We start from the raw sequence: 15,923 nt of genomic DNA, 5'->3' as shown, positions 1-15,923 counted from the left end.
AGTGTGGGAAATAAATATAGATGTACTCAAAAAACACAAGGCCATTGTATGGGGAAAGATATGTAGTTAGAGAGCACAGGCCCAGTGTATATGGGAAAGGAATGTATTAATGAGCACCAGCTGTCTCCTCCCTAACTTATCATCCGGCTAGCAAAGGAGGAAAGATACAGGTGGACCAAGGTCGACCTTGGCAATAAGATTAACAACCGGCAGCAGGGAAGCGCTTCATACTAAAATAGGTGCGATAAGAACAAACACATAATACACACACAATTTCTGCCCTGCTAATTAAGCTGTATAAAGGCGCATTTGTGAAACTAACGGAAGCTTCTGCCTTTTCTGGAAAATGTGTTGTCAGAATAGGTGATTTATGATAGAAGGGGGAGGGAGATTCAAGCGGGAGACGAGCACTATCATTTTTAAAATAAGGAAGGAAGGGGCTGATAAATAATGGTGTCCGAGAATTGGGTGTCAGATAAAAATAATGATGTCAACAGCATTACGTAATTAACAAAAATTAAGTAGGAAGTACTAGATTTAAGCTACACAACAGGAGGAGTTGGCCCGAGGGGAGGGAGAGTGTGTTTTGGGAATGCTTGGAGAATGATCTGATGTATTGTCTTTACTTATGAGTGACTGTTAATTGTACTGAACTGCGCAGATCAGCCCGGGTTATTGTATGTAATCTTTGATTTACTAACAATAAACCCAGTTGCATCAGACTCTGAGAAGTGTGCATCTTTTGAAGAAGCATTCAACAGTGTGGAGGAGAGCGACCTCGGCGTTCCTGGCCCAGGCCGGGGCCCGTTTTTCCTGCCCACACTAGGCAGCTTATTAACATTTTTCAGAGCAAGGTTACTGCAAAATGATTTTATTCTAGACTGGACCGTGCAACGCTAAGTTTGTGTGTGTGTGTGTGTGTGTGCGTGCGTGCGTGCGAGAGAGAGAGAGAGAGAGTTTTGTTGTCTAAAATCCATCCTCCCTGTTTCACTTCAGAGACCAGTGATAGGTAAGATACGGGGGCCCCTATACACGTGCTTACACGTAGGGTGAGTTCTCTGTCTATGCATATTAGTTTAGTGGTGGTGTCGCTCCCTATATTTATGACCGCTGGTCATAGTTAGGTTAGTTAAATAGGTTTTGTTTTCTGTATCATTTAGTTCGTTATATTATAAATTCGTAGTTAGGGTATTTTTGTTATTTTCGGCACCACTCTTTTTATTTTTGACTGGTCTTGGTTGTGTGTCTCTGGCGTGTTTTTGTGTTTGAAAACTTGTGTAAATACTGTAAAATAGAGCTACTTGTAAATAATCCTACCTCTATCACAGTAAAAACCCCATTAACCGTAGTCCGCCTTGTGTGTCTCTTATTTTTCTCACAAGTGTGCTTATATGTTCAATTACATCTCCTGGTGCCAAACATCATTTGTAAATAACTCAGCAAATGCACTTATCCAGAATGCTAAAACGGCATCCATTTCTTTGTTCCTTTACATAGTTTCCATTTATACAGGTGAATATATATCAAAGCAAGTCAGGTTAAGTACCTTCATCAGGGATACAATGGCAGTGTCCAACCTGGGAATGAGTCCTCTGGGTTACAAGCCCAGTTCTCTAACCACTATACAACGCTGCACCCTAGAATACCATTTCCTTTGATTTTGGAGTATGAAGCCTGTAAAAACTGCACCATCGTATTGCAAAATTTATCAAGCAAGCAAAATGAATTATGGAAACTGCTACAAAGTGAGGTCATCTGAAGATGAATTCCATGTGGACGGACCTGGACCTGAAAGGGAAAGTGACTTCAGGAGGCTTCAGCAATGACATGTTATACATTGATCTGGTAATGTTGGTCCTGTATTCTAATCTTAGGCAGTTCCTTTTGGCTCTGTCCACAAGAACTTTTTCCAGAACTCTGCAGGCTCTTTTAGGTACTTCTAAGCAATCTATAACCTGGCCATCCAGTTTTTGCAGCTAACTAGTGGTTTGTACCTTGCAGTGTAGCCTCTGTAGTTCTGTCTGTGTAGTCTCCTGCGAATAGTAGTCACTGACACATCCACGCCTGCCTCCTGAATATCTGTCAGACAGCTATTTGGGGGTTTTTCTTTTCATTTTAGAGAATTCTTTGCTCATGAACTGAAGAGATTTGAATTAGCCTACCAGACCCTTTGTGACTACTGCAATCACTAGTGCATTACGTTAACGTTCACTGAATTAAATCACTTGCCTGTATTTAACATTACAATGTGGCTAACTTATCTAAACTTCGCTAAATTGGCTAGCAAAGTCAATGTTAATACACTCACCTTTATATGTGTTCTTAGATTTGTGTTTGACGTCTTTGCAGTACAGAGTGTATTTACTCTCGGCTTGCATAGCTCACAAGTAAAAACGTAGGTTTTGTCGGTGGAGCTAGTCAGTGTCATGTATTTGCTTAAGTATAGCCATGGTGATTCTTCCTCAGGCTCAGATTTGGGACATTAATCCATGATGCCACTGTCGCTGTGTGAGCACTGAGCAACGCCCGCCCGTTTGCACTACACAAAGGTCAAGTGTGTGGTGGTGGCTGCCTGACGAATGCATTGCCTGGGCATGCCTTCACAGCCGTCAGGATGAAAGAAAAAGGGGGCGGGGCTGGTCAAGGGGGGTTCAACTGCAGTAGAGAAGCAAGGGTAAAATAAAAATAAAAAATCATTCCTCTCCTTTTATGACCCAAATTTATTTGTAGTTTCAGTAGTTAACTACACAAAAAATGGCAAAAAGTTATTTAACTACTTGAATCACTATGTAAATATGAATTGAACTACCAGCAAGCTACTGCAAAATGTAGTTAAACTACTAGTTTAATTACATGTAGTTCACTACTCCCAAACACTGGTCACCATGACCCTCTAGCAATACAAACACAGGCCTTCTGATACATGCATGCCAAAACTGTAGACACAAAACTGAAGTCATAAAATAACCAGCTTGAGTTGTGATACCAGCTCATCGACTAAGCGCAAGCATTGCCATTCTGTAACTGTGGGGTTGCAAGGTGCTCTTTCTACAAGGCTAAGGTGACACACGTGTTGCCTGGCACTGAAACACGTCATTTCACAGGCTTTTGAGAACGACTACATTTGTTTGAAAAGCTGTTGACACACATACCCTTTCATCAAATGTTGTTTGTAGGCAAGATACTAAAACACACCATTAGCCAATCTCTGTATAACTTAAAATAGTCAATACAAATCAATAAGGTAAAAAAAAAAAAACCAGAGGATGAGTACTATTAATACACACTATTCTGCGAATTAAGGAATTTACATTCTTGAATATTATTGAATAATACATAAAATGTAAGCTGCAAGTATTATCATATATAAGGATAACTATGTTTTGTACTGTCCAAAATTATTTCATTTCCAAATCAAACAAATAGTCATTATAAAACATACATTCATGAACAGTCTTGTAAGAAGAAAAAAATCAATTTGGATACCTAAAGCTTATTATATCACATTTCTGAAAAAGATTTACATTTGGATTACTGCACAGTTGCAGGAATACAAACACAAAAATTCAGAATTTCTAAACCTTGCATATAAATGCATGGGTGCATGATATGTCAAGGGTGTATGCAAAGTATTAATCAAACTGAAACAACTGTACAAAAATAGTGTTTTGCACAAGAACATAAGGTGCATTCACTGAAAAACATGTTTTAATTTACTGAATTATGTCAATCCACACAGAGCATAGAACACAACTGGTTCAAATTAAAATACATTTATTTAATTTTTTGACTTAGGAGCTGAAAACAGTCTAAAGTTTTTATTAAGAATCTAATGATCAGCATCACGTGGTCTCATACATCCGAATACAATAATCCTTAAAAGCAGTGATAATTTTGATTGGTTTCTAGTACTTTCAATGAACAAAGTGTGTCATTCATGCACTTTACCTTGTACATGAACTGGAAAGAAAATTTAAACCTACATAAAATAAAGACTGACCAACACATTACAGAGTAATCATATCATGTCTGTGTCAATCACAAGTCACGAATGACCTTATTCATGCCATATCTCAATCTATAAGATATGCATCGCACTCTAAATCACACGTGCATTGTACTGATTAAAATTTCAAGAACTCAGCAGTAGCAACACGTGTTCTAAAATTTACAGATTAAGGATGTAGTAAAGCAGCAAAACACAATGTCAGGCTTCATGTAGAAACTGTGCATGTTATCTGTGTACTGACTGATGAACAGGATGCAGATCATTATTACAAAATACACCCACAATTCAAGCCACAATGTAGGCCTTTAATTTAAAACAGAGACAAGCGTTGTACAGAGACAAAATAATTACACTGTCAAAGGGAGAGCTGCTTGCTTAAGTCCTGATGCATTCAATGCAGGTAAATGGGATACAGAGCAAGCTACAAAGCCATGAACCCTGTATGTCCTGATGGAGTGGTCCAGCGCCCTTTGTGTCCATTAGTGTCCATTGCTGGTTGGACTCTGAAAGTGTGAATTGAGGTGGCTGTAGATTTCGGCAAAAGGAACGAGGGCATTGCAGAACTCGCATTTTCCGTGGTTCGGGTCCCGTGGGGGGGCCTCGCAGGCCCCCTGCGCCGTAGACTCACAAAGATCAAGCCTCCAGCGTAGCTGCATGGGAGAGAGAGATCTCACGTTATATTTCATCCCTTATACTCTCCCTACCGTTTCCACTCGCCCATTCATACTGCAACAGCAGCGTCCCCCCGTGGAGCTGAACAATCCCAGAATCCCACAGTCCCAGAATCAAGAGTCTCTCCATTACTCTGTGGTGCATTTGCCTCTACTTTAAGTGGTGTGATGCTTATGTAAGAGGCTTTGACATATGTATATGACATAGCCTACATGTAGCCTACATTTCACAAGGAGCATCCCAAAATTGAAAAAAAGTAAGTTTCAGAAAATGAACTGTGCATCTGATTTTTCAGAGCATACTCTAATATGTTACTTCCTCTCATCGTATGATGCTTCCCATAGATGACAATTACGTCTATTGCCTATCGCACTATTCTATTTTGTGCATATGTTTCATTCATTGTTGAGTATTTGTCCATCTCTTTGAGGAAACACATTCAGTGACCACTTTTACACTTTTCGAAACAACAGTGTATTTGCAGACATTCCCACATTGAGGCTTATAGAGCCATGCTGAAATAAATATATGGAAACAACGGTGGCCAAACTGCTGCCAGATTCTCTCCACCTACACATAGGTATTTGTGGAACAATGTGGACTGAAGTACACCACTTCAAGTCAACCTTAATCATTTAACAATGCAGATAAGGTCAAAACGACTCAAACCTTTTTTATGTCAAAATTAATTAATTTACTTCAGCATTTTAGCAGACTAATCTGGATTAAACATAGAAAATCTTATCTTGCACTTAAAAACTGCTTCACACCATTAGAAACAATGTAGCACACACACCGCAACTGATGTGCTAGTGTTTGTTTAATCAACTGATTATTTGATCATTGTTTTGCCATTATTTATTTTGGAATATAGTTCATTAATGCAGTCCTGTATTTCAAGCAAGCGCAATTGCTCTTCCTTAGCACTGATGTGGCCCAAAGCTGAATAATTGCTACTTTTTGACAGTTGTTAACTTTTTTAAATGTACAACAAATGAGATGCACAATGTAAAATGATCGGGACAACTGAGATTGCTTTAGATATAGTGTGTCAATACCATTTCTCAGGCTAAGTTTCACAACTTCATTAATGTATTCATTTATTTATTAACCTATTATTAGCTTAATTTAACTTAATTATTTTCTTAACTTCACCAATACAGCAGCAATACATCCTGAATCTTTTGAAATTGTAAGAATAATTTACTTGAATGCAGTTTTTTTTTCAGATAAACATACTTTTGTGTAGCTACCACAAAAAACAGTACCAAGTGAGCAGTAAACTAAATGACATAATATAAATTGTGGCTCCCATGAGCTTGTCAGGACCTCCATAAGCTATCAATAAAACTGCAGGAACAAGTTTAAGACTGAACAATCAAAATATTGTTAAAATGGTAAGGCCCAAAATATAACGATTTTGCACATTGGAATTCTACACTGATGTTAAATGAGTGGAGTCTGGTGGGGTGCTGATTTGTGATTGTAAGGGTTATAAAGTGGAAGACTACTGTATCCCCGAGTGTACAGTATATTCTGCTTTTCATTATATGGCTGAGATTCGCTGTTGCTGCTTTTAAACTGTGAATGGATTCCAAATAAGGTAAACGGGACAGGAATTTGTTTGGGGCTTACCTGCTGGGGTCCGCGTATACCCTCGTGGGGGAGGTTGGTGGAGGCGGAGCCCGCGTGGGGCATTGGTAAGGGGATGGCCTTCCCCAGAGACATTTCCTCCGTCACCATGGAGATGCTGGTGACCGCGCCCGCGGGGTTCCCCACAGCGCTGTTCAGGAACTCGCGCTCGCCGTCAGCAGACGGCGGGAACCGCACGCTCAGCTCCATTAGGGAGTCCGCGAAAAAGCGCCCGTCCTCGGGGTTCGCACCGCCGGGCGGCCGGGACACGGGGGCCAGCTCCCCGCCCTCTTCGTCCTCCTCCTCCTCCTCCTCTTCCCTCGACCCGACGGCTGTAGAGAAGGACCCCAGGGGCCCCTCGGACCGCTCCGCAGACACGTCTGTGCACTGAATGGGTATGGAGAACTGCAGCTCTGCGCGACACACACGACCTGGACTTTACATCGGCCTTTTGCCATAAAGAAGAGTGGGGGCTTCTACAGACACTTTGGCCCCCATTTATCAATCTAACGTAGAAACCAGCGCAGATCCGAGCGCAGAAATCATCTTACGACTGGGTTCACGTGTGATTCAAGAAACGTTCGTATCTCGCCAATCACAGCGTAAGAATGAACGGGCGTTGATAAATGTGGCGGCTTAAAACAATCATCATTTAAATATCACGCCCCTATAATTTCCTAAAAATTATTTTTATTTTGGGACTGTAATGCACCAATAAACTGTTCAGAGTGAACCCCACTTTAACTACTGACCACTGGGAAGGGCTCCTAAACCAAACTTTCATCCTTCTCAGAAGAAACAGTTTAGTAAATATAAGATGGATTGTGTGTTTGAGTCTGTATGTCAGTTCATGAAAGTAGCCTAAACCAATGTTCTGGTTTGTGGAAAGCAAATAGGAAACCTTCTTACATGGTTTCAATGCTAATTAAGCGAAATTAAGCAAAAAATCTTCAAAAACTAGGTGGTTTCGTATAACCATCAGGGGTCTCCTGGTGTTCGATGTGAATTTAGTGCCACTACACTTTATCTGAAAAAACATTAAGACCATTAAAAACAAAGACATTTTCCCAAACTATGTGTTGTGGTATAACCAACAGGAGACCCCTGGTGGTTGAACTAAATTTTATAGTACTATACTGTATAAGAGTGAAGTTATTGAATATTTTTCCCAATAAAAATTCCCCAAAATTATGCGCATGCACATTTTCCCAAACTAAGTGTTGTAGTATAACCAACAGGAGACCCCTGGTGGTTGAACTGAATTTGATAGTACTACACTGTACCAGAGTGGAGTTATTGAATATTTTTGTAGCATCTCTTTTCGGTGTTGCACTTTTTAGACGGTCCCTGCGCACCCGTCTCACAGCCGGCTGTACATAGAGACCCATGTTATTTGTCCAGCTTGGAGGACGGCTCGTTTTGGCTAAAATTAGGTTGTAGCTCATTGTCTACATTACTACGGTACTAAACAGGCAACAATTCCCCGACTCAGTCAAATTTACTATGCTGCATCGCAAGTCCACGCTGACATGAAAACTTGCGTAAACGAGTTGAGACTTGACCAGAGATTTGATCGTAGCCTCCGCTCACGTCCAAATTGATAAATGCCGAGCTTTGCGTGGAAATGACCCTACGCCCAGTTTTCTGTCATACGTTCGTTCCGTAAATGAGGGCCTTTGTCTGGTTAATGGAAGGTAACTCTCAGAATTACACTTCATTTCTCAATGTAGAGTGCAGGTTAACTTTAAGAGGCATCGTTATTTATTCAAGAGCATTATTTCCAGTTAACTGTTATTCTGAATTCCATCTGAAAAGTCTTACAGAAAACTAAAAACCAACATTTGTTTTCACCCTTTGTTTTCACCATGTGTAAATGCTTCAGTTAGACTTATATGTGAGTTACATTGTCATAGTATGTTAAAGGTACACTGCCAATGCTCAAATGCACTTTTTTTTCATTAAAGCTAGGTCCCTATTCTCTTTATTTTAGTTCAACTGCTGCTTAAATTCACCTGATCAATCTAATGACTTTATCCAAAATAGACTTCTTGACCAGCACAAAGCATCACCAAAACATTGAAAGACATCAACGATCAGTATGCAAATCGTATTACCGTTTGCTATATTGTCTCTCCGAGACATCTTCCTCAACTGGTTCGTCTGTTTCCGTGTCAACGCCTGGATCAACTGGAAATGTCCCTGAAGTTCCCAAAACACATCAAGAACATCTTTACTGTGAAAGACAAAATAGTAGAATATTAGAAAACAAGTTGTGTTTCCGAGGATAATTTCAGCAATAAAGCTAGTAGATTGGATCTCGAGAAAAATTTAACTGTTTTGCGTGCTGAGAAGGAAACGTACTTCCCAACACTACTGGTCCTGGGTAGTCTGCATGGAGGCATCTCTGCAGTATCCATGTTCTCTCTCATCTGAACCAGAACATACATTACATTACATTATAGGCATTTAGCAGACGCTCTTATCCAGAGCGACGTACAACAAGTGCATAGGTTTCATGATGTAGAGGCAGTAGAACTCAGTTTACAGTACAAATTCAAACAATGAATAGACCAATAATGAAGACCCTTGTTGTGTGAAACAAATGCATAATATAATGATATGATAAAAAGGCGATGAGAAAAAAAAACTGAGCGTACAAAACAAAGGTCAATGATAAAACCAGGAAGTGTTTCACATGTAGTTGCAACCATTCTTAAAAGGACTGCCATCGTGTCTCAGCATGTTGTGAAATAATATCTCTAATTTTCTCAATAAAGTTTTGTTTCAGCGAGTGTACACACTGCACACATTCATAAACATGCACACACATTCAAGGAAGCCCTAACCGCCAAACACAAAGACAACACCACATAGAAGTTCATAGATACTATTCAACTGAAACTGAAATTAAATTAATAAATATTCACCGATCATTTACGATTACATAAATAATATTTTCTGGCCCTAACATATTCAGCAGTCCTGGTAAGTGGACGATGCTACGCTACACCGAAGTGGTAATGATAGATTCTTGTACATCAAGATTCTCACTTTAGACTAACAGCAGTCAGAGATAAATAATAATGAAGGAAAACAATGATCATAGTTGCTCGCATGATTAGTGAACACTACCACTTCAAGTGTGAAGAGAAGACTAGTTAAAGAATAGTTTGTATGCTTCTGTGAGCATTGTTGACAAACGTGAACTTTACTTTGACTCAAATTTTACATTGCATTCTCTTTGTTTATCCAGAGCAACATAGAAAGATGACTTAGAGGTTAAGAGTTGGTGAAATGAATATGTTCTGTGTCAAAATCAAGAATTCTGCAAAATTATATCCGTGCAAACACAGTAGAGGTCGAGAGTGGAAGTGTGTTCAGTACTACCATTTTTTTGGGATAAAAGCGTCTGCCAAATGAATGTAATGTAAAATTAACAATGGCATCACACAGTCTGAATAGTAAACATGAGCATAGTTGGGCACGTGTGTAAGCGTAGTATCTTCACACTCAGGTTTGTGATCGATCAGGCATAAAATAAAGCAAGTGAAAGATTCCGATATGTAATAAGGACAACTGAAAGAATGTCCTCATTACATAAACAAGACACAACCAGAACATGTCAGCTATATGTTCAGGGAAATAAAATGAGTCAGCTTGCACCACACAATGCTGGAATCGAACACTTGAGTATTACACTTCCCCAAATTTTGTAAAATTTTTGCGTGAGAAATTACAGGAACCACATGAGAAATGTTTGTGCCTTACAAGCACAGACTTCATTACTAGTCACCTCATCCTTTCTTTATGTCTACTATGATTCTAATAAGCCTGAATGGTACCTATATCACTGCGCCGTTAAAATAATATGATGTAAATGAGAAACATCGATTACAGACATAATTTTTACAAATTTTGTACAGACATATACAATTATACAAGAAACATCATACCAGAAACATTTGGTGGCTGCACAATAGGTCCTCTGTGTGATGATCACAGGATGACAAGGATTCCACTTCCTGTTTCTGAAGAGCAGGGTACTTCTGGGATACCTCATCTGGGAAAGAGCGTCACAAACAATCACCCATAAAAATGAACAGACTTCATGATGTGTATTCTAAAATGTATTCCAGCAGAGAAATGTGGGCTCTCTAACATATAAAACATTCATTAGGCAATTCAATTTTAATTTGGTTGTGTGTCTAAAAAACTAGTGCCTTATAGCACCTTGTACCATGTTTAAAGGATCTTAAGTCTTCTAACACCTATATAAAATGATCAATAAATCATTTGAGAGAAAAAAACAATCAGCATGGAGCTTCACCTTCATTGCATCAACAATAATAGGAACAAGAGTAATTTCTGGAATTTGACTTCTAGAAATAAATTCAACTGCTAAATATCACAAACCTGAAGCAAGTTTTGTTGCTGCCGAACTCAGCAGAGCTTTAAGTTCAGTAATCAATTTATTTTGGTCTTCTATTTGTTGCTCCAGCTGTTGGGTGTAGCTTTGGTAGTATTCTGTCTGCAAAATCAAGAATTCTGCTAAATTATTGCCATGCGAGCACATAGAAGAGGTCAAGCCTGGAAGTGTGTTCAGTGCTACCGTTGTTATTGCTTAAAGCTGGGACTCAAGGCTACAAATGAACTGCCACAGTTTTTTGATTAAATACTACCCCCACCCCACTCCAAATGCACAGAAGACTGCATACCTTCTGCTGGAGCTCCCTTTTAGCACTGTCCTTCTCAATAGAGGCTTGCCTGTAAGCTTCAAATGCTTTTTTGAGCTGGTCCCCAATATTCTCCATACTTTCTTCTTACGAACCATTACTGATGCAGCAGTCATGGACCCTGTGCTCACAGATGGCAACAATATTTACAGTAGCAAGCACAATTAAACGGACAAGTAACCTACACAGTCTCTGCGTTTCGGAGGTCGAGTAATAATACTCAATCCAGGAAGAGAAAATGTATGTACTCAGGGCGCATGTGAATGAAGTTATGTATGAAAAACAAGCGATCGATATTTAGCATCGAAACAAATATTATTGATGGGATTTAACAGCATGTACAAGTTCATTTATGGGCATGTTTATATGCAGCTGGTAATCTGTGGACTGTTACGTTAAAAGGTAAAGAATATGATACTCAGTTAATCCCAGAGCCAATAAACACGTGTAGAAGCAGGCTATTCGTGACTGGTTAAGTAGGTTTCAATAAAACCAGTTTTAGAGAAATTCCACACAGACAACCTATATACAATGTCCTGAAAAAGTATAATTTAATGAAAAATTAACGTATTTAAACTGAACGGGAAACTACTGTAAAGATTATTTTGTAGCCTACTTTAACGCCGGTGGGGATTCATTTGATTTGAGTAGTGAATGAGAGACAAATTCAACATAACCTGTTCACGACATGAGACAAAGAAGTACACGTGCAAACAGTCTTCAAACAGTAAAAATATAGCCTAGAGAAATACAGCAAATGGATGCAATCTGAAGTAGATTTAGAGGTGACAGGTTAAACAACAGACAAATTTAGCCCATTACAGTGCAATCATATATATATATATATATATATATATATATATATATATATCAGAAATTAGCATCTAAAAATCGTTTCATGTGTAATACGATGTAATAATTATTAATCGATTTACGATCAATTACAATACCTTCCGGCAATCTTTGGAGGTAAACTTTCATCTGAACGGTATGCTTTCAGTACGACTGCCCAATTCATACCTCGTTCATTTACGTACAATACCGATAGACTGCAACATTTCAACAAAGCCACCGTAGTAGCTATTTACAATTGAGCTAACACCTATTGAGTCAATCAAAATCTGTGTGTCAGGTCAATACAGTTAATACAGTCCTTTCTCTGAATGTACTGCAACTGTAAAATCTTACAACTTTGAATTTAACAGGACTTCCCCTATAACGGGGCAAACGATAAAACGGGCTTTAAGTTCCTTATCTGAAGCACATGTGTTAAATTATAAATTCATTACCGACTGCATTTATTGGCTACCGGCAGAAAAACACTTAGCCTATCCCAAAACAGAAACAGCTGAAAAATATTACCTTAGCTTAATTAGGAAATCCTCAACAAGATCTACATTTATTCACATCTCTCCAAGGCTGCTGGTTTTTACTCTTCAAATGCAGCTTCCCTATTTAACAACGGTCAGGCAGGAGAGGAAACCAAGTATTCTAGTTTCCCCGAATTTACTACAGGGCCGTAAAGTCCGGGGAACTTCCCGAGGGGAATCCCCCAGCGCCTTTAACTTCCGTTTTTACTGTACCCTGGCCTATCAACGTCTTTTGCTTGCTAATTGCATGAGATAAAAATGGAGAAAGCAAAGGCTGTGCAACCTTTGTCTATTGTTTGTGAACAATTTAAAAGTGGTTTGAAGGTCCTAGGGCCTTTTCTCTAGGACAGGGGTAACCCCGGTCCTGGAGAGCCACAGGGTCTGCTGGTTTTTGTTTTCACTGGGCACTTAAAGGAGTAACATGGTGGTTGAACGTGACACTTCCCAGTTGTCTTTAGGCAACAACAAAACAAATGTGCATAATTTTTTTTTTATTATTCAGTCATTTCAATGTATTTTTCTAAGCCTAAATTTCCCACTATAAACGTTCATCCGAACCGTCTGGGCGTGGTAATGAGAACTGTCAGTTAGCTATGATTGACAGACCGTGCCCCGTTACCATAGCTACCCCCATGATACGCGCTCTTTTTGGCAGACTGAATTTTCACAAGCTAGCTAGCTCAGTAGTATATCAAGTATCGATAGATAGCTAAAGTAAGGACGTTGACTTATATCCAATTATAATTTTTGCTATCTAGCTAGCCAAGTTAAGATAAAAGCACAACTATAACGTCCTCATAAAAGCAAACTAGCTAGCTAACGTTATCGATAACATTGCCTTATGAAAGCAAACTACCTAACTAACTAACGTTAGCTAGCTAGCTAAATGAATATAACCAGAAATAATCTAATAGTCCTTAAAAGGCACTCTAATTTAAGTGAACCTAACGTTAGTCAAATATTTGCATTGTCTTGCCTGTAAACCAACGGTGTGTCCTGTCAGATTTCTTTACGGGGCGTGGAAAGGGGAGTGGTTACTGTATTCCTGACGCACCAAGTTGACAACTTTCTCAACCGGTTGAAAACAGGACGATAAACTTAAAACGCATATTTCTCCAAAAATACAGAACGGACACATTTAATACTTTACTCATTGTGTTTCTTCAATGCCTCTTGTGCAAATAGCACATAAAACTGAGAAAAAAAGTGTGAAAATCACCACGTACTCCTTTAATTGATCATTTGAAGAAGCTGATTACTCAGTTAACTCACCTCACCTGGTTTCTTTTGTCTAAAGGGTTGTTGTATTTAAGGTGAAAACAAAAACCAGCAGACCCTGCGGCTCCCCAGGACCAGGGTTGGCCACCCCTGCTCTAGGACCTATTGAACTTGAAATAATTTGTCATCTGTAATTTGTTTAAAAAGCTATTTAAATACCTAATTTGAAATATTCATATAAAATTGCATGAGATAAAAATGCACAAAGCAAATGCTGTGCATCATGTGTCCATTGTTTGTCAACAATTTACAAGTGGTTTGAAGGTCATAGGTCATATTCTCTAGGAGCTATTGAACTTGAAATAATTTGTCATATGTAATTTGTTCAAAAAGCTATTTAAATACCTAATTTGAAATATTCATATAAAATTGCATGAGATAAGAATGCACAAAGCAAATGCTGTGGATCCTGTGTCCATTGTCTGTGAACAATTTAAATGTGGTTTGAAGGTCCTAGGACCTAGGTCCTTTTGGCTAGGAGCTTGTCATGGTTCTGCGTTTCTGTCTCTGTTTTTCCTTGTTGGGCCGCCAGATGGCGGCACTTCAGTTTTGTGTTTCAGTTCATTCTCCCTCCCTGTGTTTGTGTGTGTTCCGCCTGCTTGTATTTCTGATTTGCCTGTGTACCGCTCAGAGACTGTAAAAAATATGGACAAAGCTACTGTGACGTCACCCATTGCCTCTCCGTGGGTCTGTAAAACACGTTTTGAAGCTCAATGGCGGGCGCGGCCATGTTCTCGATTTGGAGCCAAAACCATAGAGTTAAGCGGTCTTGTGATTTTTACAATGTGATTGACAGTCCGGTGCGGAAAAGCCCATCAACCTGAACGAACTTGAGGCTAGCTGACTGTCTGCCGTTATGTTTTAAAATATATGATCAAATGTTTACGGAGTTTAATTTCCATCCTTCACTGTACTGTGTCATGTAATCACGTTATATGTATGACATTAATAATACAATTATGTTCAGTTATCTTCAATTTATGTTTCTCGGCAAAACGAATATGTTTAGCTAGCATATCAGCTTACCAGTGAGCTAGGTAAGCTATCCGTGGTTAGCTCACACATTAGCAATATAAACTACAGGGGAAGAACATCGACTGCACTGATGGTCAGTCAATCAGAGATGTGTAGACTACTGCCGGTGATTTGACTAGGCTCATTTTCATATAACTGTCTGGTAGACCTGCTGTTAACCAAGCAAGTTATCGTCGTAGGTTTTCGCCACAGTAGTTAATGAGCCATTAACTGCTACTACTCCATCGCCGTTTGTGCTGTTTACTTGCTGGGTGACGCTAGCTGACCGATCGTTCACTTTTTACCGAATAGAAATTAACACTGTCAGCGGTGATTAACAAATATACCAAGTATTTTAATAACTGATCTACAGGCGTGTAAATATGACAACGCACTTTGAAGAGTTCGTGCAGCATAGCCCAGGTAGACATTTACGGAATGTACACGACTGACAAGCCGTCAAACACGTTTGACAGATGGAATATTTGCCGGTTAGGGTTAGCTAGCTAGTCAAATGGCTTGGTAGCCGAAGTTGCGAACTGTTTTAGCATAGGCTACTGGACTACCACATATAGCAAATAAGCGTTAGCTGATTACGCTTTCTGCCAACTAATTATTTGGTTAAGTGGGCTAAAGGAAATAGTAAAAATGACTCGGCTACCGCAAAACTTCAGAGGAGGATTATTTTATGGTCGTCTAGTGCAGCTGTAAATAGCACACGCTATAATGAAACCACTACAAAATGGGATGCCTGTATTTTCTGACTTCGCACAGGTGGACCGTGGTCGGAGCCGCAATGTCAAGGCCAAGAGACGCCACCTCCCACCCCAGTGACCACAGATTGTAGCCCCTACTGTAGCTCAGTCCTACGCAGTAATCCGGAAGTGACGCAAGCTGTACCTCATTGGTCCAGAACAAATATTGGCACTGTGCCCAAATGACGCAATAAATCATGAAATCGACCCATGGACAGTCATAAGACGAATAAAATACACCTATTATGACTATTTGTTCTTGTGAGAAAAAATTATTGACTTTGTATTTTGATCGCATTTGTACCGTAGACTTACATGGAAACCGGATATGAAAACACCTATACTGGAGCCATCCGTAGTGGCGCTAGTGAGCAACCAGGAACTACAACACCAGGAAATGAGCTTCAAAAACGAAGTCTGGTTTTGGCCGCTTGGTACCGCTCTGTGTTCTGTGGTTTTT

The 15,923-nt window shown here is 39.5% G+C and overlaps 1 protein-coding gene across 3 annotated transcripts; it reads right to left on the bottom strand.

Moving 5' to 3' along the window:
* Positions 1-3,693: 3,693 nt before the first annotated feature.
* Positions 3,694-12,579, bottom strand: LOC118214576 (TRAF family member-associated NF-kappa-B activator-like). Of its 3 annotated transcripts, XM_035394655.1 has the most exons (9): positions 12,409-12,579; positions 11,029-11,167; positions 10,727-10,841; positions 10,267-10,373; positions 8,675-8,742; positions 8,428-8,546; positions 6,602-6,726; positions 6,317-6,565; positions 3,694-4,659 (listed from the first exon to the last, which is right to left on the bottom strand). In XM_035394655.1, the coding sequence occupies exons 2-9, from the start codon at positions 11,122-11,124 to the stop codon at positions 4,489-4,491; spliced, it is 1,050 nt and encodes a 349-aa protein (XP_035250546.1). In that variant the 5' UTR covers positions 11,125-11,167; positions 12,409-12,579; the 3' UTR covers positions 3,694-4,488. The 3 variants fall into 3 exon arrangements, with proteins under 3 accessions (XP_035250546.1, XP_035250544.1, XP_035250545.1); XM_035394653.1 differs by having other exon boundaries at positions 6,317-6,726; positions 12,409-12,578; XM_035394654.1 differs by lacking the exon at positions 12,409-12,579 and adding an exon at positions 11,997-12,402 and having other exon boundaries at positions 6,317-6,726.
* Positions 12,580-15,923: the final 3,344 nt, after the last annotated feature.

The sequence above is a fragment of the Anguilla anguilla genome, chromosome 15 (genome assembly GCF_013347855.1).
Source record: "Anguilla anguilla isolate fAngAng1 chromosome 15, fAngAng1.pri, whole genome shotgun sequence".
NCBI classification, from domain to species: Eukaryota; Metazoa; Chordata; class Actinopteri; order Anguilliformes; family Anguillidae; genus Anguilla; species Anguilla anguilla.
Note: the sequence above shows the minus strand (reverse complement) of the source record. Positions and strands in the feature narration are given on the sequence as shown.